The following is a 23995-nucleotide window of genomic DNA, read 5'->3' on the forward strand; positions in this document are numbered from 1 at the left end:
TTAAGGAAAGCCAAACCTACGTTCCTAGCATTTGTAGACTTAGAGAAAGCTTTTGACAATGTTGACTGGAATACTCTCTTCAAATTCTAAACGTGTCTGGGGTAAGATACAGGGAGCGAAGGCAATTTACAATTTGTACAGAAACTAGATGGCAGTAATAAGAGTCGAGTGGCACGAAAGGGAAGCAGTGGTTAGGAAGGGAGTGAGACAGGCTTGTAGCCTCTCCCTGATGTTTTTCAATCTGTGTATTGAGCAAGCAGTAAAGGAAACAAAAGAAAATGTGGAGTAGGTATTAAAATTCATGGAGAAGAAATAAAAACGTTGAGGTTTGCCGATGACATTGTAATTCTGTCAGAGACAGCAAAGGACGTGGAAGAGCAGTTGAATGGAATGGACAATGTCTTGAAAGGAGGATATAAGATGAACACGAACAAAAGCAAAACGAGGATAATGGAATGTAGTCGAATTAAGTCGGGTGATGCTGAGGGAATTAGATTACAAAATGAGACACGTAAAGTAGTAAAAGAGTTTTGCTATTTGGAGAGCAAAATAACTGCTGATGGTCGAAGTAGAGAGGATATAAAATGTAGACTGGAAATGGCAAGGAAAGCGTTTCTGAAGAAGAGGAATTTTTTGACATCGAGTATAGATTTAAGTGTCAGGAAGTCGTTTCTGAAAGTATTTGTATGGAGTGTAGCCATGTATGGAAATGAAATGTGGACGATAAACAGTTTGGGTGAGAATAGAATAGAAGCTTTCGAAATGTGGTGCTGCAGAAGAATGCTGAAGATTAGATGGGTAGATTACATAACTAATGAGGAGGTATAGAATAGGATTGGGGAGAAGAGAAGTTTGTGGCACAATATGACAAGAAGAAGGGACCGGTTGGTAGGACATGTTTTGAGGCATCAAGGCATCACAAATTTAGTATTGGAGGGCAGCGTGGAGAGTAAAATTCGTAGAGTTAGACCAAGAGATGAATACACTAAGCAGCTTCAGAAGGATGTAGGCTGCAGTAGCTCCTGGGAGATGAAGAAGCTTGCACAAGATAGAGTGGCATGGAGAGGTGCATCAAACCATTCTTGGAACTGATGACCAGAACAACAACAGCTGCAAACAATCAGAACAGAATTCAGTAACAAAGTTGTAAGAACACCTATGTAGTGCGCCAATTAAACACTCATAGTTTCTGTCTTAATGGGCATAATTTTTAGTTTCTTCTCTTCTGAATTTTCAGATCAGTTGATTATTACATGGCACAGAATAATTAGTTAACGGTGTTTCTTACAGCTTTCATTCGCACCAACATTTTTCTACATTCTCGTAATTCTACCTGTATGATCACAAGACTGAACACAGATGCAATCGATTTCGAGGCGCAAAGTGTTTGTTATCTTACTTTTCGTGACAGGTGGGCAAAGTTGATTTCCAAAGACTTTTTATTATACTGAAATAATCTTTTGTCACAACGTAACGAGGTAAGTGTTTTATACGTATATAATCTGTAGGAAACTTTAATCGTGATGGAAGATTATACATCTGAATGTTTGACACAACTCGTAGGAGAAAACGCTGCATATTTACCAAACCCTGCGCTTCCTCTCCGTATCCTCCTATGACTCAAGCATGGGGTTCCCTTTGCATACCGCTACAAAGCTGAGAACTGGAAACATTGCCACTAACATTTGGCAACACTGTGACAGTGATGTCACTTCCACGTATGGTACTGAATTTGTTCGCTAAATTCACTTGATATTCCCTTTCCATTTGAATGACTCGTGCTATATAATCCTCATGTAAACTAAGACACTGAGACAGAAAATTCAATTTTTTTGCTAAAGAAATGCTATTCTTCACGTAAGTGACAACTTTTATTATCTTTCACGATGCGTCTTGAGGCTGAGCAACTAATACCATGATGAGAGTGGCGTGCTGCCAGCCCCGTGGTACCATATGTATCTCGTGTCATGACGGCTCAATGAGTAGTCAGTTCTAACCGTGGTAGGGGCCAGTGTGTGTGAGATTTTTTTTCTGCTTTATTTTATGGAGCTGCAAATTTCCAGAAAAAATTCTGTAACAAAATAGGAAGAAAATCTTACCACATCAAGTCCTCTTGGTAGTTCGACTCAGTAAGTTGTGTTAATGGTCATAGATCTCGGCTTTCTGACTGCCAAGCTGCTTCACAATTAAAGCGTCTCTGAAGAAATTCGAATCGACTGTCAAAGACACGAATTTGAATATTGTTTTTCGCTTAAGACTCACATGCCAGGGTGATAAGTATGAAGGAAATGTACCTCTTGATTACTGTAGGGCCTCTGTGCTACATTTCCACAGTAACAATTAGGAACTCTCTGCAGACATTTGCTAACAGTGGCTCTAGCAACTTACTTTTCCTCTGGGTAGCTTCAAGTATGGGCAATTTTGTCGACTTAAATCCGATTGAATATTTTAAATATCACTTTTGAACAGCGTTCACTTCCCTATTAATTAATATATGGACCTTAAAACAAGAAATTTGCCTGAGTAGCTATAGAACAGGTTCTGTAAGGTATTGACACAATGTTTCACATCCATTTACCATAGGGAATCAAAGAAAGAATCCAAACAGATTACATTGCATTTACTCTCTGTGCCTTGACTGACATTTATGAATCCATAACAAAAATAAATTATTTGAAGAATCTCCTGTGAAAGGAAAAAGAACAGGATGTGACGCTTTAATTATAGTGCAATGGATCAGAAACAACGAAATTAATTCTGTGTCACATTGATGTAATGCATACTAGTGTTACAAAATACTCTTAAAATAAAAACGGTTTTGTGCCTCTGTTGCTATCGAGTGTGAAACACAAATCGTAGACAGATTTTATGGGTCACCACTCAACAACATTAAAGCATTTTACACCGTCGATAGTGTGGAGTGGAACATTGTCGGCAGAAGGCGAGGCAGCGCAGTGCCTCAGCCCCTGCCGGTAATCAGCAAACGGGTTCCAGAGAACTCAGACACATGCGGTGTTCAGAGGCAGATGGTCGGCCAAGAAATCTCTCGCGAAAATATTGTTGAACCAAACTGTTATTACCAATGTGACAGAAAGCTAAATATATTGTAGATTCGCTTGAATTACACTCATAGCTTCAGCACCGAGAGGAAAGGGGCAATAAAAATTTTGTCGACGTGTGCTTTCAGTTGCCAGCCGTCGTATTAGCTACTCTCGTGTTTTACCTCAAGACTACGGTCGCTGTCAAGAGCAATGTACTCAGTCTGCAGTCAAGACTTCCTCCGGGAAGTGGCGCAGTGTACAGTGTTGCCAGATCGAGCATATTGCTGGACGTAGAATTCTGAGGGGAGCACGACTGGATTGTCCACCTTACGTGAACGACTCGGCGGTCATTTCTTTTTTGTCTAAGGCTGTATCTACAACTCACATTGCACGCTGAAGACCCAGAAGAATCAAAAAAACAAAATTAGTCTATGAGAGCAACATTAACTATAGCGTTCAAAGTATTCATAGTATTGTATACGTTTGTGTAAGCGCCTTCCAATGCCCACTCAAGGAAGACGTGGATACACAATCTAGCTTCAATATTATAAATACGCCTCAGTTTGTGGATGAACTCAGACTTAAGCTGATTGTCATTTTGAATATTTAGCTGTACTGTACCCATTGGTGTCAAGCTCGTTTTCAATCAATGATTCCCACAGCTACAGGAATACTACCTGTGATACGTCTTAGACGAAACACTTACACAGTGCTATCAGACTAAAAGATCAACCTGGCACAAGCTGTGGGAAGTTTGTTTTACAACCTTCGTACCTGGATAAAGAGCTTTTCCTGTTTGAGATATCTGTGAAAGTTGCTGCATAAGACGATTTAAGAAGAAACTAAATTCCTTCAGCTACGACAATGTTTAAAGAAATCGTCTTAACGCCACTAAATCGTGATTTGTGAATCGATCACCGACCTACTCTGCCGCATTTCGCTGGCTGGAAGGCAAAAAGCTTACTGACAAATTTCACAGCAGGAAAAGGGGGATGAAATGTCTCCCACTGGATGGTCGTGATTATACAGAATCAGGTAAAACGATCAGTGAGGTTGTCACTATAAGCACATGACTGTTGTCAGAATCATGTTGCACTGCCCAGGGCTTGTAATGATACAGGGCCCGTTTAGGTCAGGCATATTGTATACAGAGGAGGATGAGAGAACACCACTAAATTCTACAATCCATATGCATTGCATCCATACAGAAGTTACTCTTACAGTGTACTTACAGAGCTCAATGAATGAATTGCTTATTTTCCGGTGAGAAAGAGCACGGGCAAACAGTCTTCGCTACATTAGATTACTTAAACTGATGTCACTCTGAGCTAGAATTTATTGTCAGCGACCAAGTATAAGGTCAATGAGTCGGATGCGGGTTTTGCAGCTGTGAAATACTTTCCTACATTGTAGAAGCGAATATTAAATTTGAACTAATATTGCAAAAATTTTGAACTTGGATAGCTTAGAATGAAAATCTTTCTGTTTATTGCAAAGGAAAAAAATGATTTTCTAAAAAATTCTCTGTCCTACACAACTTGAAACAGGTCACGTCGACCAAATCATAAGGAAGAACTGACGGCGAAGTATATCGGAAGGCAGTAAGATTCCTTGGCTTTTGCTTTGGCAGCATTCGACCGCCATTTCTAGACGCAAGTAAATGAAGAATGGCAGCGCGTTTTTGTGATCAAGTAACGTCTTCATGAATTACTTTAGTTTTAATATAATCTACGAGTAATTGCTGATGTTTGATAGTAACATGAAAAGGATTTCGTGGACAGGGAAATAAACTGTTCTTGGGCAACTACTTCTATAATGACCAAAAGGCATTAAATAATCTTCAAGCACATGTGTTCCAGCAGCGGTATGAAGAAAATGATAGTAATAATGATGGTAATAATCGAATTATCCGGTAACTTCACACTTCACACTGCATTTTCTCGAACTAAGGAATTTGCTGAATTAGTGAAAATTTCAAAATGGCTTCACATTGGGGCTATAATACATAGAAGAGTCTTTACATCCTGCTGACATGCGAATAGCATAAACTCCGTGTCAGAAGCTTGCTTCTACTTAACCATTACAAAATAGACTCGCATTTTTTCCAGCGTGACTAATTTGTAAACTAAGCACATCATCCGTTACAGCACACTCCAAGGGCTGGGAAATGTGGCCACAGTGGTCTGGTGGAACGAACTATCACAGGTGCAATGCGTGGGTTCAGACATTTACTTTTAAGAAGCACAAACAGATTTACTTTACCTCTGGTAACATCAAGAGAAAGACGTTATAATCCAGGATCCGCATTAAACATAACGATCCTTCATTACCAACTGGGCAGAGCTCAGCCGGTTAACGTTGGGAAATGACATGGGCGGAAGTCATGGTAAACAGAAATACTGTCACCAGTAAACGTACTTATAAAATTTTATTTTATTTGATGAACCCATAGCCATTTAAAGGAACAGTGCACTTATTTTACTTGTACTTGATTGAACTAGAGACGCTGAAAAATTTGGTGCTGGACAGTGATTCGAATTCGTATCGCCTCTTTCGAGGATCTGAATCTCTCGGGACAGTATAGATGAATCATTTCGTTCCTTTTCCATAACTTCACTCTTCTCTAGGTCTCCTCCAAAGTTAAGTATGTGGGTCATTTCAAGCCCTAGCATGTGCACACTGGCCAGCTAGTGAAAATTAACGTCATTTTTAATGTCTATTCATGTGTTGGCAACAATCGCAGTATGTGTCGTTATTTCTGGTCAAACACGCACACATCTTACTGTTGGTGAGTAAGCAATTGATGCTCATTAAGCTACATTCGTGGATGATAAAGAAGGACGATAGGTGTGCGGTCCGATTGTCGTTCAGGCACAAAAATTTGTATTCTTATTTTGGATTCAAACACCTAGCAGCTGGTAAGAGAAACCGATACGTAACATTTGATTTTACTTAGTTAACAATCCGATTACGTATTGGGTTCGTATCTCCGTCTCAGAACTTCACATCATGCGCTTCATTTTTAAATGCATACACACTTTGTTACTTCTGAATGGAGGTATACCAGACATCTTTCGTGGTTAGTTAACAGGGATGAAAGGGTCTTGATAAGAGTCCCGGTTTGTTACAAAAACTGTCGTCTTTTATTTTCAAGTTTAGATTTGGTTACTGATATTGGCGAAAATTTCGGTAATTCATATCTCTTCATGGCTGGTCAGCAACATGATATGAAAAGATTAGATTGGATTTCATTAGGTTAATACTTGTTTCATAGATCATGAAAATGACATTTTGTAATGATGTGGAATGTGTCATTTTAATGAAAGATTTCTTTATATACCATGATTCAATTTCTTTACAACAATTTCTTACTCTCTCATTCTCTCTCTCTCTCTCTCTCTCTCTCACACACACACACACACATCTTTTTTTTATTTGTTTGTTGTGCTCGACTATCGGCGAGGCTCGAAAACGTTAGTGAATGAGTTTCTTAGTTTTGAGTACACTTACGAAAGAAATATAAAAACTACTATGAGAGTTACTGATTTATGATGCCTAGCTTGCAGTCAGTACTGAGTATTATTAGTAACAATGCTCCTGTCCGTAAACCTAGTTACAGGAATGCGAATCAGACGCATTACGTATTCCGTAGCAGCCGCGTATTTGAGACGCTACAGGATTACATCGGTTCCTCTTCCTCCTGCTGGTACTATAACTGAGATTTGGCAACAAGGCAAGGTATGTTTGGCAACTCTGTGATCGATGACTTACTACCTAGTGTGCACGGAAATAAGCCTCAAAGTTTACTTGATTTTTCCTATCATTTCCATTGAATAATCTGAGTTATTATCGCTTGAGGTGTAACAAAAGATTGTAAATTTACGGTTTTCTGTCCAGGAAAGTTGTTGCCCGTGGAACTCGCAACTACTTTTGTGCTTTAAATAGCGGTTTATGAGTTCTTGCCACTAATTGGCCTCTTAAGAGGAAGCCAAGCAACACATGTAACGTGCCGACGTGTGAAAAAGTGTGTTACGGTGCGCGGTTCCACACTCGCTGACTGTAACGTTTTCAACTCTTCTGTGAAAGAGTTACAAGCAGTCATATCAAACGTCGATAAGGAAATTGCAAAGAAAGTACTTTCGGCTCATAGTGCAAGAGCGAAAAACGTAACACTGCTGCACAACATGTAACGCCTCATTTCGCTAACAAGCAAATTTTGGGTTTCTAGGAATACATAACTTTATTTATGAAATGCCACATTTGCATACCTCTTGAGTATGACACAGCATACCAATTAAACACAGACCCAATCGAAATCTAACAAGTGAGTTGTATTTTACTAGTGCCGATAGAGGCACGCTTGTGTACAGATACTCAGTTTTATTAAAACAGACTTTCGCCGTAAGGTTATCATGGGTACTTTTAATTTCATTTCTTGTAATACAGTGCACAATTTGTGTAAGGTTTCTTTAAGAGTTGTTAAAACAATACCAAACACGAGAGAGAAATTAATCATCAACGATACATGCGAATTCTTTGATGTTACCTACATCAGTCTGACAATGCACATGCAATTTATTGATTACATGCATATAGAAAACTTGTTCTGATTTAAATCTGTCAAACAAGATTTGAAGGAGAATAAAGTACCACTACCACACAACAGCTAATGTAGACAATACTTTTCTGGTGTGTTTTGGCATGATGCGCTCTCCCCATATACACTCCTGGAAATTGAAATAAGAACACCGTGAATTCATTGTCCCAGGAAGGGGAAACTTTATTGACACATTCCTGGGGTCAGATACATCACATGATCACACTGACAGAACCACAGGCACATAGACACAGGCAACAGAGCATGCACAATGTCGGCACTAGTACAGTGTATATCCACCTTTCGCAGCAATTCAGGCTGCTATTCTCCCATGGAGACGATCGTAGAGATGCTGGATGTAGTCCTGTGGAACGGCTTGCCATGCCATTTCCACCTGGCGCCTCAGTTGGACGGGCGTTCGTGCTGGACGTGCAGACCGCGTGAGACGACGCTTCATCCAGTCCCAAACATGCTCAATGGGGGACAGATCCGGAGATCTTGCTGGCCAGGGTAGTTGACTTACACCTTCTAGTGCACGTTGGGTGGCACGGGATACATGCGGACGTGCATTGTCCCGTTGGAACAGCAAGTTCCCTTGCCGGTCTAGGAATGGTAGAACGATGGGTTCGATGACGGTTTGGATGTACCGTGCACTATTCAGTGTCCCCTCGACGATCACCAGAGCTGTACGGCCAGTGTAGGGGATCGCTCCCCATACCATGATGCCGGGTGTTCGCCCTGTGTGCCTCGGTCGTATGCAGTCCTGATTGTGGCGCTCACCTGCATGGCGCCAAACACGCATACAACCATCATTGGCACCAAGGCAGAAGCGACTCTCATCGCTGAAGATGACACGTCTCCATTCGTCCCTCCATTCACGCCTGTCGCGACACCACTGGAGGCGGACTGCACGATGTTGGGGCATGAGCGGAAGACGGCCTAACGGTGTGCGGGACCGTTGCCCAGCTTCATGGAGACGGTTGCGAATTGTCCTCGCCGATACCCCAGGAGCAACAGTGTCCCTAATTTGCTGGGAAGTGGCGGTGCGGTCCCCTACGGCACTGTGTAGGATGAAACTTCCTGGCAGATTAAAACTGTGTGCCCGACCGAGACTCGAACTCGGGACCTTTGCCTTTCGCGGGCAAGTGCTCTACCAACTGAGCTACCGAAGCACAGCTAAGTTGGTAGAGCACTTGCCCGCGAAAGGCAAAGGTCCCGAGTTCGAGTCTCGGTCGGGCACACAGTTTTAATCTGCCAGGAAGTTTCATATCAGCGCACACTCCGCTGCAGAGTGAAAATCTCATTCTGGACTGCGTAGGATCCTACGGTCTTGGCGTGCATCCGTGCGTCGCTGCGGTCCGGTCCCAGGTCGACGGGCACGTGCACCTTCCGCCGACCACTGGCGACAACATCGATGTACTGTGGAGACCTCACGCCCCACGTGTTGAGCAATTCGGCGGTACGACCACCCGGCCTCCCACATGCCCACTATACGCCCTCGTTCAAAGTCCGTCAACTGCACATACGGTTCACGTCCACGCTGTCGCGGCATGCTACCAGTGTAAAAGACTGCGATGGAGCTCCGTATGCCACGGCAAACTGGCTGACACTGACGGCGGCGGTGCACAAATGCTGCGCAGCTAGCGCCATTCGACGGCCAACACCGCGGTTCCTGGTGTGTCCGCTGTGCCGTGCGTGTGATCATTGCTTGTACAGCCCTCTCGCAGTGTCCGGAGCAAGTATGGTGGGTCTGACACACCGGTGTCAATGTGTTCTTTTTTCCATTTCCAGGAGTGTATAATACAAAAGTTTCGGATGCATCTGCTGCCTGGCAGTCTATTAAACCTGAAAAGAACAAAATGTCGCAGAAGTTAGCCCTTTTCCACCTGCGACTATTTTGGGTTGAGAACTGAAGGGAATTATGTCCAAAAATCCATTAGCTTAATAACTTCAGCAGACAGCAGAATTGCGGTTTAAAAAATGTAGCAGTGAATGTACTCGAACTTGCACTGCACGATGTTTTCAACAAACAGGTAGCGCAACAGAGTAGCTCAAGTCGAAAGGAACACTTCCTATTTAAATTTCTGCATCCTACACTGTTGGCAATTCGGTGTAAGTGGCAGTTACGTGATTTTATTTCGTTCGAATGTATGCACTGGGTAACCGAGGCAGCTAGGTCATGGCGATTCGGTCAACCAAGCAAATGAATGTACTGAACATGCTACAAACCACTACAGGGAGCCTGTGTGTCAGAATTTTCGTCCAGTGTGGCGCAACGGCGTTAGATAGAAAAATGAAGTCACAGAGAAGAGTACTTGGTGGTTTGTTGGATTGACGATAGGTTCATATACTTATGGTCTGGGTTCGATCCCAACTTCTACCGATGATTTTTGATAGGGAGACACAGATTCTATTCTCTTCTGGCTATGCCATGTGAAGAAGGTATAATAGCGTTGTGGTCTGAAATTCACATCAAACATGTTACTACTCCTATACCAAGTAGACGTTGGACATGTCCGTAAGAACAGACACCATATCCATTGAAGTATATTATATAGTTCTGGCGTACCGGCCATGACCATCTTCTTCTGTGCGGATGCACACATATTCCCCATCTCTTATGGGACTTGGTAAGAATGCCCTCCACGAGTAATGAGCGTGTTGGGGTGGAACACTACAAATGTAGTGCGTGGACATAAAGGGTGAGAATGTGTTTCTCACGGGAAGCGTGCGTAAGATAGTCCCTGCAGTTGTGCTACCTTCTGTTCCCTCGGTGACTTAGATGGATAGAGTGGCTGTCATGTAGGCAGGAGATCCTGGGTTCGAGTCCCGATCAGGGCACACATTTCCCCTGTCCCCATTGGTATATATCAACACCCGTCAGCAGCTGAAGGTATTAACTTACTTCTAATTTCAAGCAGACGTTAGGTTGACCTACAATAAAGTCAGGAGTGGCGACAAGTGCAAACTCTGTCACCAGTACCCTTTCTTATACTAGTTACTTATTTCTTGTGACGAAACAAATGCTATATAGAGTCACAGGACACTCATTCCATCTTTTATTTGAGTTTCTGTATGTTGATAAAATTGGTTCTTAACGGGGAATGCAACTCAGACCACCCTTAATGCAGAATTAGGTCTCTTTGTGACAATACATCTCAACTACAATTTGTTGTTTGTTCATAACTGCAGATTCCTCAACATCTCCACATTTTGCACACGAATGAGTTCGAATCCTCCCCCGGCACTAAAGTTTTCATTATGTATTAACATGCCCTAACATGATAACACCTTTCTGCTGGTGGATAATAATTTTGATTTTTAATGTATTTTCATTTGTTGTCATCACTAATAATATCTGACTCCCAGTGAGACACAACTATCTGCGAGATCACTGTAAGTTTGAGGATGTTATTCTGAGCTGCTGGTGGAGAAAAAATCGGTAGCTGACATTTCTTTGTGTGTAGTCAACAATATGTGTGGGGTTCGATTCACAGTCAGCACTGAACTCTTCGTCATATTATTTGTCGTTCAAACATGTTCACAAGTCGCTGCTGGTGTAACAAACCGACATTTAATGTTCGTTTTCTCTAGAATATAACAGCGATAGGTGCCAGGTTGGCGTCCTGGGAAGGAAAAAATTAATGTTTCGTCTCATCATTTCAGTTAAAACATCTACCTACTCCTGAGAAAATCCAATGTCACAATTGATTGTGTTTCGATATCAGTCCGATTAGATTCTGGTTTCGAATCCCTGTCCACCTCACGGCATTTTAAGTAAGTTGCTTGAGAAGAAGCAATATTTAACATCTCTCATAGTTCGTTAACAGGGGGCAATAGATGCTGATAAGGAATTCGCGTCCGTTAAAAACCATTTACATTATGTCATTTAAAGTTGATATTTGCTTACTGATACTGTAAGGTACATCACTCTCTGTATTCCTAGTCAGGAATGACTGTTAAGTTTCCATCAGTCACAAAGTCTTTGCTTAGTCTGCATGACCTGGGTTTGAATCCATATGCAGAACGAGACGGTTAGTCGTGTCATTTGAAGTTCATACATATTCCCAACTAGCTGGTTGTGAATAACTTAAATTTTTACTGCCATTTTGTGTTAAATAATAAGTACGGTATGTTACTTTGAAGAGGAAATCATGAATACAACAAACTTAATACGTGCATTACCTATCTGACGCTATAATGAGAGTGGTAACATTTCAGGTATGTCATTTATTGTAATAAATGTGAGCTTACAAGTTTTAAGGACAGTCTTATCTCTGATAAGATGTTCTCTGATATTTTTATTATCATGGTATTACTTTACATCTTGAGTTATTGTGATACAGAGCAGTGTTTTCTAGTGGTGACTCGTTAGCACCATTTTCAATAGTCACGCGACTGTACCAATTAGCGATTAGAGGGCCTGCTAGACAGCTGCGTTATGCGGGTTGCATGCGAATAATGCGAAATGCACTTCAGGTCATTCGGGTACTTTTGAGTGTGACTGTACAATTATTGCATAGAGTACAACTCATTCTTTGGCACCACAAATGACTGAAGTTTCCTTGTGTGTTTTGCACACATGCTATTCCCTTTGAATACTGCACCTCTGTTTATGACTTGGCCTATTAGCCCATTCTGCAGAAGTCAGTACATGCTGTCCCCCCAGACTCCCACACTGCAGCATGTTGATATCAGAAGCACTCTTGAGTCTGATAAGGCACACTTTGTAAAAAATGCATTTAAGACTTCTTAAATATCTCAAGACATTGTGCTCTCATTTCACAACCTCAGTTACTGCTGTTCAGGGACAACATGATTTTTTTATGACCCAACAGTTAAATTAGCAAACTCGTGGATATTTTTTCCATAAAACTACCTGGCAGTTTAAAACTGTGCTCGATCTAGACACAAACTCTGGAACCTTTACCTTCACATGCAAGTGCTTTACCAAGGAGCCATCCAATCATAATTTACAAGCCAGCCCCTCAACTTTACTTCTGCCAGTCCCTCTTCTCCTACCTTCCAAACTTCCAGTTACCTGTGAAGAGAAAGGCCCGAGATCGATTCTCAGTCTGGCACATAGTTTTAATCTGCGAGGAAGTTTCATATTATCGCACAGTCTACTGCCGAGTGAAAATTTCGTTCTGGATCAGTTTCCATGTCTGAAATACTGGTATTATTTTACCTACACTACTGGGCATTAATATTGCTACACCAAGAAGAAATGCACATGATAAACAGGTATTCATTGGACAAATATATTATGCTAGAACTGACAAGTGATTACATTTTCACGCAGTTTGGGTGCATACAGCCTGAGAAATCATTACCCAGAACAACCACCTCTGGCCGTAATAACGGCCTTGATACACCTGGGCATTGAATTAAACAGAGCTTGGATGGCGTGTACAGTTACAGCTGACCATGCAGCTTCAACACGATACCACAGTTCATCAAGAGTAGTGACTGACGTATTGTGACGTGCCAGTTGCTTGGCCACCACTGACCAGACGTTTTCAATTGGTGAGAGATCTGGAGAATGTGCTTGACGGGGCAGCAGTCGAACATTTTCTGTATCCAGAAAGGCCCGTACAGGACCTCCAACATGCGGTCATGCATTATCCTGATGATATGTAGGGTCTCAGCAGGGATCGAATAAAGGGTAGAGCCACGAGTCGTAACCCATCTGAATGTAACGTCCACTGTTTAAAGTGCTGTCAATGCGAACAAGAGATGACAGAGACGTGTAACCAATGGAACCCCATACCATCATGCTGGATGATATGCCAGTATGGCAATGACGAATACACGCTTCCAATGTGCGTTCACTGCTATGTCGCCAAACACGGATGTGACCATCATGATGCTGCAAACAGAACCTGGATTCATCCCAAAAAATGACATTTTGCCATTCGTGGACCCAGGTTCGTCATTGAGTACACCATCGCAGGTGCTCCTGTCTGTGATGCAGTGTCAAGGGTAACAGCAGCCATGGTCTCCGAGCTGATAGTCCATGCTGCTGCATACGTCATCGAACTGTTCGGCAGATGGTTGCTGTCTTGCAAACGTCCCCATCTGTTGACTCCGAGATCAAGACGTGGCTGCACGATCCATTACAGCCCATGTGGATGAGATGACTGTCAACTCTACTGCTTGTTGTACGAGGCTGTTGGGATCCAGCATGGCGTTCCGTATTACCCTCCTGAACCCACCGATTGCATATTCTGCTAACAGTCATTGGATCTCGACCAACGCGACCAGCAATTTTGTGATGCGATAAACCGCAATCATGATAGGCTACAATCCGACCTTTATCAAAGTCGGAAACGTGATGGTATGCATTTCTCCTCCTTACACGAGGCATCACAACGTTCTTTCACCAGTCAACGCTGTTTGTGTATGAGAAATCGGTTGGAAACTTTCCTCATGTCAGCATGTTGTAGGTGTCGCCACCGGTGCCAACCTTGTGTAAATGCTCTGAAAAGCTAATCATTTGCATATCACAGCATCTTCTTCCTGTCAGTTAAATTTCGTGTCTGTAGCACGTCATCTTCGTGATGTAGCAATTTTAATAGCCAGTAGTGTACATTATTCTGTGTATTTCTATGGTGGATGGATAACAGTTTGGATGTATCTTCAGCTCCTATTTAACATTTGTTGGTTTTGAATTATGTCTGTTATTTTCGTTTCGAAACTCACTCTCCTCTGCCCCAACTTGTATTAAATAAGTTTTTCCATTTGTCAAATATTTAGCAATTCTAAGACGATTTGGAACAAATACAGAGATACAGGACATTGTCATCAACATCCTATGTGGCTGCCAACAGTTCTACACGATGCAACAAGCATCGATGGAATCACTGGATAGGACATTACACACACCTGCTATCACTTTATCCTGAAGAGTCCACTCTGCATTAGATGGGTATAGAGTAAGCTACACTATCATGTCACCTAGTAAATTTGTGTAAGCAATAAAAAGTGAATACAAACTAGAGTTACAGAAAATTTAAGCAAAACAAAATGAGTAATTACTGAATTTTATCACAAAAAACTAATCCACTGCTTTTGCTTTTATTTGTCACTATGTACAGTCAGTTACAGGCAGGTGCCTTGTAGACACTAGTTTTCCATTCACCAGCCTGCTGTGATTATATTCCAGTAATTTCATTCATTCTTCTTTTCTGCCTTAAATTGTTCTTTTTATTTTGAAAGAAGTTTGTGTCCACAAAGCTAGAGACTCCTAACTACCTACCTACATATAGACACACACATATACAGGGTGTTACAAAAAGGTACGGCCAAACTTTCAAGAAACATTCCTCACACACAAATAAAGAAAAGATGTTATGTGGACATGTGTCCGGAAACGCTTAATTTTTCATGTTAGAGCTCATTTTAGTTTCATCAGTATGTACTGCTCAATGGAGCATGTTATCATGATTTCATACGGCCTACTCTACCTGTGTTGCTAGAAAATGTGCCTTTACAAGTACCGGTGACCAATGGATTGGTAGAGGCAGACCAATTCCATGGCCTCCACGCTCTCCTGACCTCAACCCTCTTGACTTTCATTTATGGGGGCATTTGAAAGCTCTTGTCTACGCAACCCTGGTACCAAATGTAGAGACTCTTCGTGCTCATATTGTGGACGGCTGTGATACAATACGCCATTCTCCAGGGCTGCATCAGCGTATCAGGGATTCCATGTGACAGAGGGTGGATGCATGTATCCTCGCTAATGAAGGACATTTTGAACATTTCCTTTAACAAAGTGTTTGAAGTCACTCTGGTATGTTCTGTTGCTGTGTGTTTCCATTCCATGATTAATGTGATTTGAAGAGAAGTATTAAAATGAGCTCTAACATGGAAAGTAAGCGTTTCCGGACACATGTCCACATAACATTCTTTCTTTGTGTGTGAGGAATGTTTCCTGAAAGTTTGGCCGAACCTTTTTGTATCACCCTGTATGGTAAAAACTGAAACATTGTAATTTATTTTATGGTCAGTACGATGAACATTTAATATGATTAAAAATAGCCTCAGTTTTATGACTGATGGTTTAATATCACATTTCTTTAAAATAGCTTTTTAAAACTAAAACAGTCAATTCCTTTTGGTGTGTTCAAAGACCCAAATAAATAATGCTCTTTAACTTTTTACAAAGAAGGAATTGAAAATTTACAGGTACATACTGTATAGGCGTAAACAGGAGTGTGAAACTCCAGAAAAAAATTCAAATGGGCTAAATACCATAGTCACAGAACATACATCAAAAATACTTCACAACTACGTAAATCCCTCTTCAAATAAGTACATAATTACTTTTAGAAATTCAGTGTACACTTAAATATACATATTTGATGGGATGACAATCAGGAGCATACAATGAAATCTGCAGAACAATAAAGACTGAACTTTTAAATAATGACACCTAAGATACAATCACAATGAGAAATAAGTAGTTTCAATTATGAATGTTTTCTGCAAGTGTATTTTCCTGCAGCATCTGAAGAGTAATAGGCAGAGTATTCTAAAAATTCTTATCAGTCTTTAGTCATTTACAGCCTCAGATTCCACACACATTTATACATCATTAACAAATAAATACATTGAAGTTAGATACACAGGAATGTTTATACAGAATATCTGAGCCACAATAAAGCTCTCATAACTTAGGCACAATGAAGCTCTTTCTTAAAGAGCATCATTTCACAAAATAAAACAGAAAAAGCAACACTTCTTGTACTGTATGCCGATATGGTTTCCAGGATAATACTTTTCACAGACAATCCAAGATATTTAATGCAGAGGAGGAGGTTACTGACAGCCAAGCAGCTTCTGAATAGCATTTTGTCACGTGCTCACAGAGGGCAGCCTGAATTCCCGCCTAATATAAAATAATATATAAGGTTTGCACTTTGCGACAACACCACATTCTGTTGGCCTCACTGTACTATCGTTGAAATGGAACCACTGTCCTGTGAACAAAACAAATCATGATAATTCTCAACTCATTATATATCCAAGTAAAAGACACAAAAGGATCAAAACAGTAATTTTTTTTATACAATGCTGCTCTCCAACTAACACATTAGAATGATATAACCACAAAAACTTATTTATTTATCACTGTTAACCTTTCACACAAGGAGCCTGAGTGTATAGTAACGCGCCACACACTTGCTGACCAGTATTAAAGCAAGAGCCTGTTGACTGATATAAAAAGCACACTGGTCTATTAACAACTTGGGAGTGAATTTAGTTTTCTGGCGAATTGATGTAAACATATCTTCACACACAAATAGTGTATTTCACCTCTAAATGATTCACCTCTGAGGAAATGCCTAAAATGCATGAAGCAGTAATTTGCATAGCTTTGCTTCGGAGAAGTTTACTTGAATTTGGAATGAACCTCCCGACAAAAGTGTTAGTATGTGTAACAGTTTTGTCAGTCTAGATAATGACACTGGCAATTTGGCTGAATTACGGTAGAAACAGTGGCAAGTAAGGATGAGGATAAACTGTGTTCTGGAAGTGAAAAGCCAATCAACTCAACTAACTGTAAGTAATAATAAGTACTTTTAGTGACATATATATCTCACCTCAAATCCAGTGAAAGTCTAGTCTTAAAATTATGTTAAAGTTCTGAAAATTCATTTGTGCACATATGCGAGGGTTAAGTCTAAATTATTATCCGCAATTTAGTTATTTTTTTTATTATTTTGGTAGTACTGTTGTTTTACATTGATTCATTTGTTGTTATAGCTTTGCAATTTTCAAGCTGCTGGGTTAGTTTTGTTATCGCTGCCGTACTGTTAATCATGGCTGCTCCGCTGTCCATTTGCACCAAAGAAGAACGACGTTCAGTGATCCGTTTTTTTTTTTTTTTTTTTTTTTTTTTTTTTTTTTTTTTTTTTTTTTTTGTGGCTGGAAGGCATATCAGGAGCAGAAATTCATCAAAGACTTTCGGTACAGTATGAGAACAGTGTTTTGCCACAATGGAGTATCTACGAATGGATTGAAAAATTCCGAAATGGTCGCACAAGTGTTACGCACGATGAAGGAGCCGGATGACCGAAACTGCCACAAATAAAGAAACCATTGAGTGTTCATGTGAACTGATTCTCTTAGACAGATTATTAACTATTGACGAAGTGGCACATTGACTGCATTTTAGTCACGGTTCTGCCTATGAAATCATCCACAACAGAACTGGGTTTCATAAAGGTTGTGCAAGATGGGTACCAAAACAACTCACACAATTACATAAACAAACGTGCTTGGACATCTGCAAAAAACATTTGGATCACTATGGTAATGAAGGGGACAACTATTACTGGTGACGAAACATGGATCCATCATTATGACTTGGAGAGTAAACGGGAGAGTATGGAATAGAAATGTCCAAATTCGCCGTGAAAAAAAAAGTTCAAGACCCAACCGTCTGCAGGCAAAGTGATGCTTACGGTTTTTTAGGACACACAAGGTCCAGTACTGGAAAATTATGGGGAAAGAGGCACAACAATAAACAGTGTACATTACAGTGAGATGCTTACTGCCAAGCTAAAACCTGCAACTCAAAGCAAACACCGAGGATTGCTGTCAAAAGGTGTTGTGACAATGCCCGTCTGCATACTGCTGTCCACATTGCTAAAATGCTCCAAAAACTCAAATTTGAAGTATTGGATCATCCTCCATATAGTCCCACTCTAGCCCCTTCTGACTATCACTGGTTTGATCCACTCAACAGGCATTAAGGAGGCGTCGATTTGCCTCAGACGAAGCAATGAAAGAAGCGATGCATTCCTGACTCGCAGCTCAAACGAGAACCTTCTTTTATGAGGGCATCAGGAAGCTTGTACAACAATGGACCAAGTGCTTTGAAACACAAGGAGACTATGTTAAAAATGATGTAAGTTTCCTATAGTAGTTTATAACTACTTTGTGGATAATAACTGACTTGTCCTTGTACACCAACAGTTACCAGGACCGGTGGACTCAATTACAAATCTGGTTTCTGTTGGTCACCAGGCTTAGACACCTAACTCTTAGAATTATTCATAGACAACCTGTAGTACTCAAATCCTCTTATCACAACAGTCATAATAATATTACTTTCATTTGCCTATGACTGTGAAAACTATGCACTTATTACACATGAGGTGCCTCTAGCTACTAACCCACAACCTACACGGAAGAGATATTTTAATATTGCTGGGTCAGAAGTAACTAAATCAGAGACCACAATGCTGCTGAGCCATGGCAATGGCTCCTTATTGATTCTTGCTTGCCTTCCATAGTCATATATGTCTATGGTGGCACATGTCCCCTGCGTGTATCAACTCTCCTTGTTCAACAACACCTCTGGGTGCAACAAGGAGGCAGTGGAACATGGTAAGAGCCAGTACGACAAGGGCAAGCAAACAGCTGGGTATGGTGAACCGGAACGACCAGTGGTCTGAACTACCAGCGGCAGCTGTGTGTCTCAGTTTCTTGTTTTGGTCATGGCCTTGGTGTTTCTCGCCTGTGGTAATTTTTGGGGAGAAAGCATCCTCCTACACGAATTCCATTTATCTTGATGTCCATTGGTTTGTGATTCATGCACTTCAATGCTGTGTGCGACTGTATATTTAGTGCTGCCCTGACATTATTCAACTTGCCTTCACCTTTCATGCACGGTGGTCGTACAACAAGAGCTTCTGGTTTTGCCTGGTCTTGATGGCTTCCTGAAGGGTTGAATTTAGTTCTCATTGAGCCCCCTTTTTAATTGATATTTTTTTTACTAATTGTGTATTTGTGCTTTTCAGTGCCTCTCTAATGATGTTTTTCTGCATTACTTTTTTTGCACGTGTAATTTGGTCACTTGAGTCCAGTTACAACGGCCAAAGGCAGATATTTAACTAACGTCACTTATCCTTTTATTGTATTGGTGATTACTTTGAGGGTTGCTCTGTTGGTAGCCATTTTTTTTTAATGAGAATGTTGTTAACTAAAGTTTAGTACTTTACTTATTCTTTAAACAATTTTGTGGCATAATGGGTCAGAGTTTTCTTATGCATGGCAACATGAAACCCTGATTGAACTGAAATGTTTAATTAGCCATATGAACATCCGACTCTAATGTGAATTAAATTTACTAGTTGTATTTTCTACTGCTGGTTATTTTAGCAGTTGCCTTTTTACTTTTTTTCATTTGTGGGGGGGGGGGGGGGGGGGATTTAAACCTTGTATGTCTAATAAGAGTGCAAATTGTGTTATAGATCTCCTAGCTTAAAGTGTTGCACAAGCAGCTAAAATGGGTAAGAGAATCTTTTTAATTCCATTTCTGTAGAGGTAAGCTCATTCCTTCTTGCCTTATTGTAATATGTGTCAACAAATGGCTTGGTGGTCTCACAGTTATCAGCTGTAATTGTTACTGAGCCCCTGATTATGAGTGTGACTAGCCAGTTGATTAAAGCTTAAGGCTGCCTTTAATTCTTGTGTACTCATTTCCTAAATAGAGACGTTTGTTACACGAGTTAAAGGTAAGTTGCTACTCTTTAGTACGTTCTTATTTGGACTTCTTTTGTAAGTGTTCTTGGCCCTCACTTATTTAGTGCCTTTTATCAACAGCCTAACTTGCCTCAGCTTGAGGCCGACTTCTTTATGCTTCACAAGCATGAGGACAATTGATGCTGCACCCTGCCTTGTTGTTTGTTAACTCTTCTCATGGCACAGCGGACTGATCTAAGCACAGTAATTCAGGCTGTCTATTGGAATGAGCAACTGAAGTTCTCTTGTGTATTTCGCACCCTGTATTTTTATTCAGTTCCCTCACATCATCTAGCTTATTAGGGTTTTAGATTCAAGTAACTGTACTGCACCACTTTGCACTTAGAACAACAGGGATTCATAGTTTGTTTGAAGGTGTTTCTTTTAATTAGCTGTATCCTGAGCTGCCAATGTACTGCTTTCACCTTGTATCCTCTAGAGGTATTTTAATGTTTATATATATATATATATATATATATATATATATATATATATATATATATATATATATATCACACACACACACACACACACACACACACACAGACAGACACAGACACAGACACAGACACAGACACAGACAGAAATGCCAAAACTGGTATAGGAATGCATATTCAAATACAGAGATATGTAAACACCCAGAATACAGCACTGTGATCGGCAATCTATATAAGACACCTAGTGTTTAGTGCAGTTGTTAGGTCAGTTACTGCTGTTAAAACGGCAGGTTATCAAGAATTAAGTGAGTTTGAACGTGATGTTATAGTCGGTGCATGAGCGATGGGACACAGCATCTCCGAGGTAGCGATGAAGTGGGGATTTTCCCATATGACCATTTCACAAGTGTACCATGAATATCCAGCAAAACATCACTGCAGCTAGAAAAAGATCCTGCAAGAAAGGGACCAACAACCACTGAAGAGTATCATTCAATGTGACAGACATGCTAACCCTTCTGCAAAATGCTGCAGATTTCTATCCTGGGCCATCAAGAAGTGTCATCATTGATATGTGCTTTCATAGGCCCACTCATGTACCCTTGATGGCGGCATGACACAAAGCTTTACGCCACGCGTGGTCTTGTCAACACAAACTTTGGACTGTTGATGACTTGAAACATGTTGCCTGGTCAGACAGATGGACATGTAGAGGTATGGAGACAACCTCATGAATCCATGGACCTTGCATGTCAGCAAGGGACTATTGAAGATGGTGGAGGCTATGCAATGGTTTGGGGCATGTGCAGTTGGAGTGATACGGGACCCCTGACTTGTCTCGATGCAACTCCAACAGGTGACACATACATAAGCATCCTGGCTGATCACCTGCATTGATTCATGTACATTGTACATTACGACGGACTTGACAAATTCAGTAGGACAATGTGACACCACACATGTCCAGAATTGCTACCGAGTTACTCCAGGAACACTCTTCTGAGTTAAACACTTCCACAGGCCACTGAACTCCCTAGACATGAACACGACTGAGCATATCTGGGATGCCTTGCAACATGCTATTCAGAAGGGATCTCCACCCCCCCCCCTCTCACTCTTATGAATTTATGGACATCCCCGCATGATTCATGCAGTCAATTACCTTCAGCTCTACTTCAGACATTAGCCGAGCCCATGCCACGTTATGCTGCGGCACTTCTGCGTGCTCGCTGGGGGCCGTACACAATATTAGAGGCAGATTTAACAGTTTCTTTGGCTCTTCAGTGTATATAATACAGGGGGTGATCCTGCTTTAACAGTATAATCGCTTCTTTTATTAGTATAAGGAACTGTTAAAACTTGCATTGAATTAACTTGTCAGCTTTTATGAAATTACTGATCATACTATTAATTGCAGTGTTTTCTGGGATTAGTAACATAGCTTGGTCGAGTGCAGACTGAATGTGGGAATAGGCCTCGAGGCCTAATTTTTTCTTTTTTCTTAATGTGAAACACTACTGTTCTTCACAGTGTGTACATGTCTGTTTCACATTTTGACATATTTGCCCTTTGGTTGTTGTTTGTTAAGAGGGAATGTTTAGTATTATTTGTTGTTATTTGAATAAATGTAATCAAATGACAAGTGACATTACCACTCTGTGTTGCCCACTCCCACCTCCTTATCCTTCCATCCTACGTAAAGGGGCATTGGCGGTTTTAAGAATTATTTATTACTCATTTTTTAATGATGGTTTTAGGGAGCAAAATTGCTATGGTTATAAGCACGCATTCTGTGGCTTAATTAAGGGTAAAGAAACCGAAATTTAAATCAGCAGCAATGGGAGCGAAACTCAAGGAGGAGGGAAACTAAAAACAGAAGTAAATCTTAGAAAAGTGCTATTTATTGAAGGGGAATTGTTTTCCCCTAAAAGAGCTTCAAATGACCGATGTCATCTCACTAACACTTATAAACTCAAGGACTCAATTGGCTGAGCGTGCATCATCTGCTAAAATGGAAGTTGTATCAGGCGACCGGTGTAAATGGGCGTGTAGTGGATTAAAATAGGGGCACTGAAGTAAAAGGTGTCTAACTGACCACAACAGAGCAGTGGGGACACAGTAGAGGAGGATTGCCACTTAAAGGATGTCGATGGCTAAAAAGACCGTCTAGTCAAAAAAAACTAGACTAGAAGTCTAGTTAAAATTACCTCCTCCCAATGACGAGGCCCAGAAGAGGAGGTCCAAGGGAAGAGGTTTTATGTCCCATAATTTATTATCCTCAGGTGCAGACCAATGTGTGTGCCATAAAAGAGCAACACGGCGACATAAATCCCTCTGTAGATCGGCAAAGGGAACCACGTGAACAGCGAGCCAAGGGAGCCACTATATCGGCTGCCTCGTTTCCATGTATAGCAACATGCCCTGAGATCCAGAGGAATGACACAGAGATGCCGCCCCCCCCCCAGTCGAACATGTGGAGGCAGTCCTGAATCCTGTGGACCAGATGGTGGACGGGATAAAGAGTTTCTAGCTTGAGAAGAGAGCTGAGGGAATCTGAGCATATAATATACTGTATCCCCTGATGGTATGGAAAACAGGTAAAGCTCCACTGTAAAAACCGAACACTGGACGGGAAGCCGAAATTTAATAGGGGTTTTGTCAATAATTTAGGCACTCCCGACACCAAAGGTGGTCTTGGAGCCGACAGTGTAAATGAATGTGGCATCCTCCATTTGTGTGCATAGAACAGCAAATGCCTGACGATAAACTATTGGGGGGGGGGGGGGGGAGGGGGGGAGTACTATCCTTCGGAAGCTGACAAAGGTCACAGAGAAGGCAGATCTGGGGGCAAAGCCAAGGCGGCATCATACCCTCATTTGTCAACAAAGTTTTAGGAAATTGGAAGGAAAGTGAATGTAGCAGTTGACGGAAGCGAACTCCCGGTGGCAGTAGGGAGGAAGGGCTGCCTGAATATCCAAAATCCAAGGAGGTGTCGAAAAAAACTGCATGGGTCAGATGACCAGGCATGAAAGACAGATGCTAACATAACAACTCAGAACAGCTTACCGATTGGACAGGGGAGGTTCAGCAGTCTCAGAGTAAAGGCTCTCATCGGTGCTAGTGTAAAAAGCTCCAGACGCTACACACAATCCACGGTGGTGAACAGAACCTAGACACCAGAGAATAAACGGCCGTGCAGAGGAGTAAACTATGCTTCCATAGTCCCAGTAAGGTGCGATATAGGTGGAGGAGGACCACTCAGCCTGCTCCTTAGGAGGTACTACTCAGAACACGGAGGGTGTTGAGGGTTCTCAGACAGCGAGCCGAAAGATATGAAATGCGCGTAGATCAGCACAGTATCTGTCAAACGTAAGTCCCAATAA

The 23995-nt window shown here is 41.3% G+C and overlaps 1 protein-coding gene across 1 annotated transcript in view; it reads right to left on the reverse strand.

The window, feature by feature from the left end:
- Window positions 1-15476: 15476 nt before the first annotated feature.
- The window catches only part of LOC126281628 (ubiquitin carboxyl-terminal hydrolase 3-like), a 94251-nt gene continuing 85732 nt past the window's right edge, over window positions 15477-23995 (reverse strand). The window contains exon 11 of the mRNA XM_049980752.1: window positions 15477-16622. Within this exon, the coding sequence (XP_049836709.1) occupies window positions 16498-16622 (125 nt within the window). The 3' untranslated portion in view covers window positions 15477-16497. The remainder of the gene's footprint in view (window positions 16623-23995) is intronic.

Source organism: Schistocerca gregaria, chromosome 7, assembly GCF_023897955.1.
Source record: "Schistocerca gregaria isolate iqSchGreg1 chromosome 7, iqSchGreg1.2, whole genome shotgun sequence".
NCBI lineage: Eukaryota > Metazoa > Arthropoda > Insecta > Orthoptera > Acrididae > Schistocerca > Schistocerca gregaria.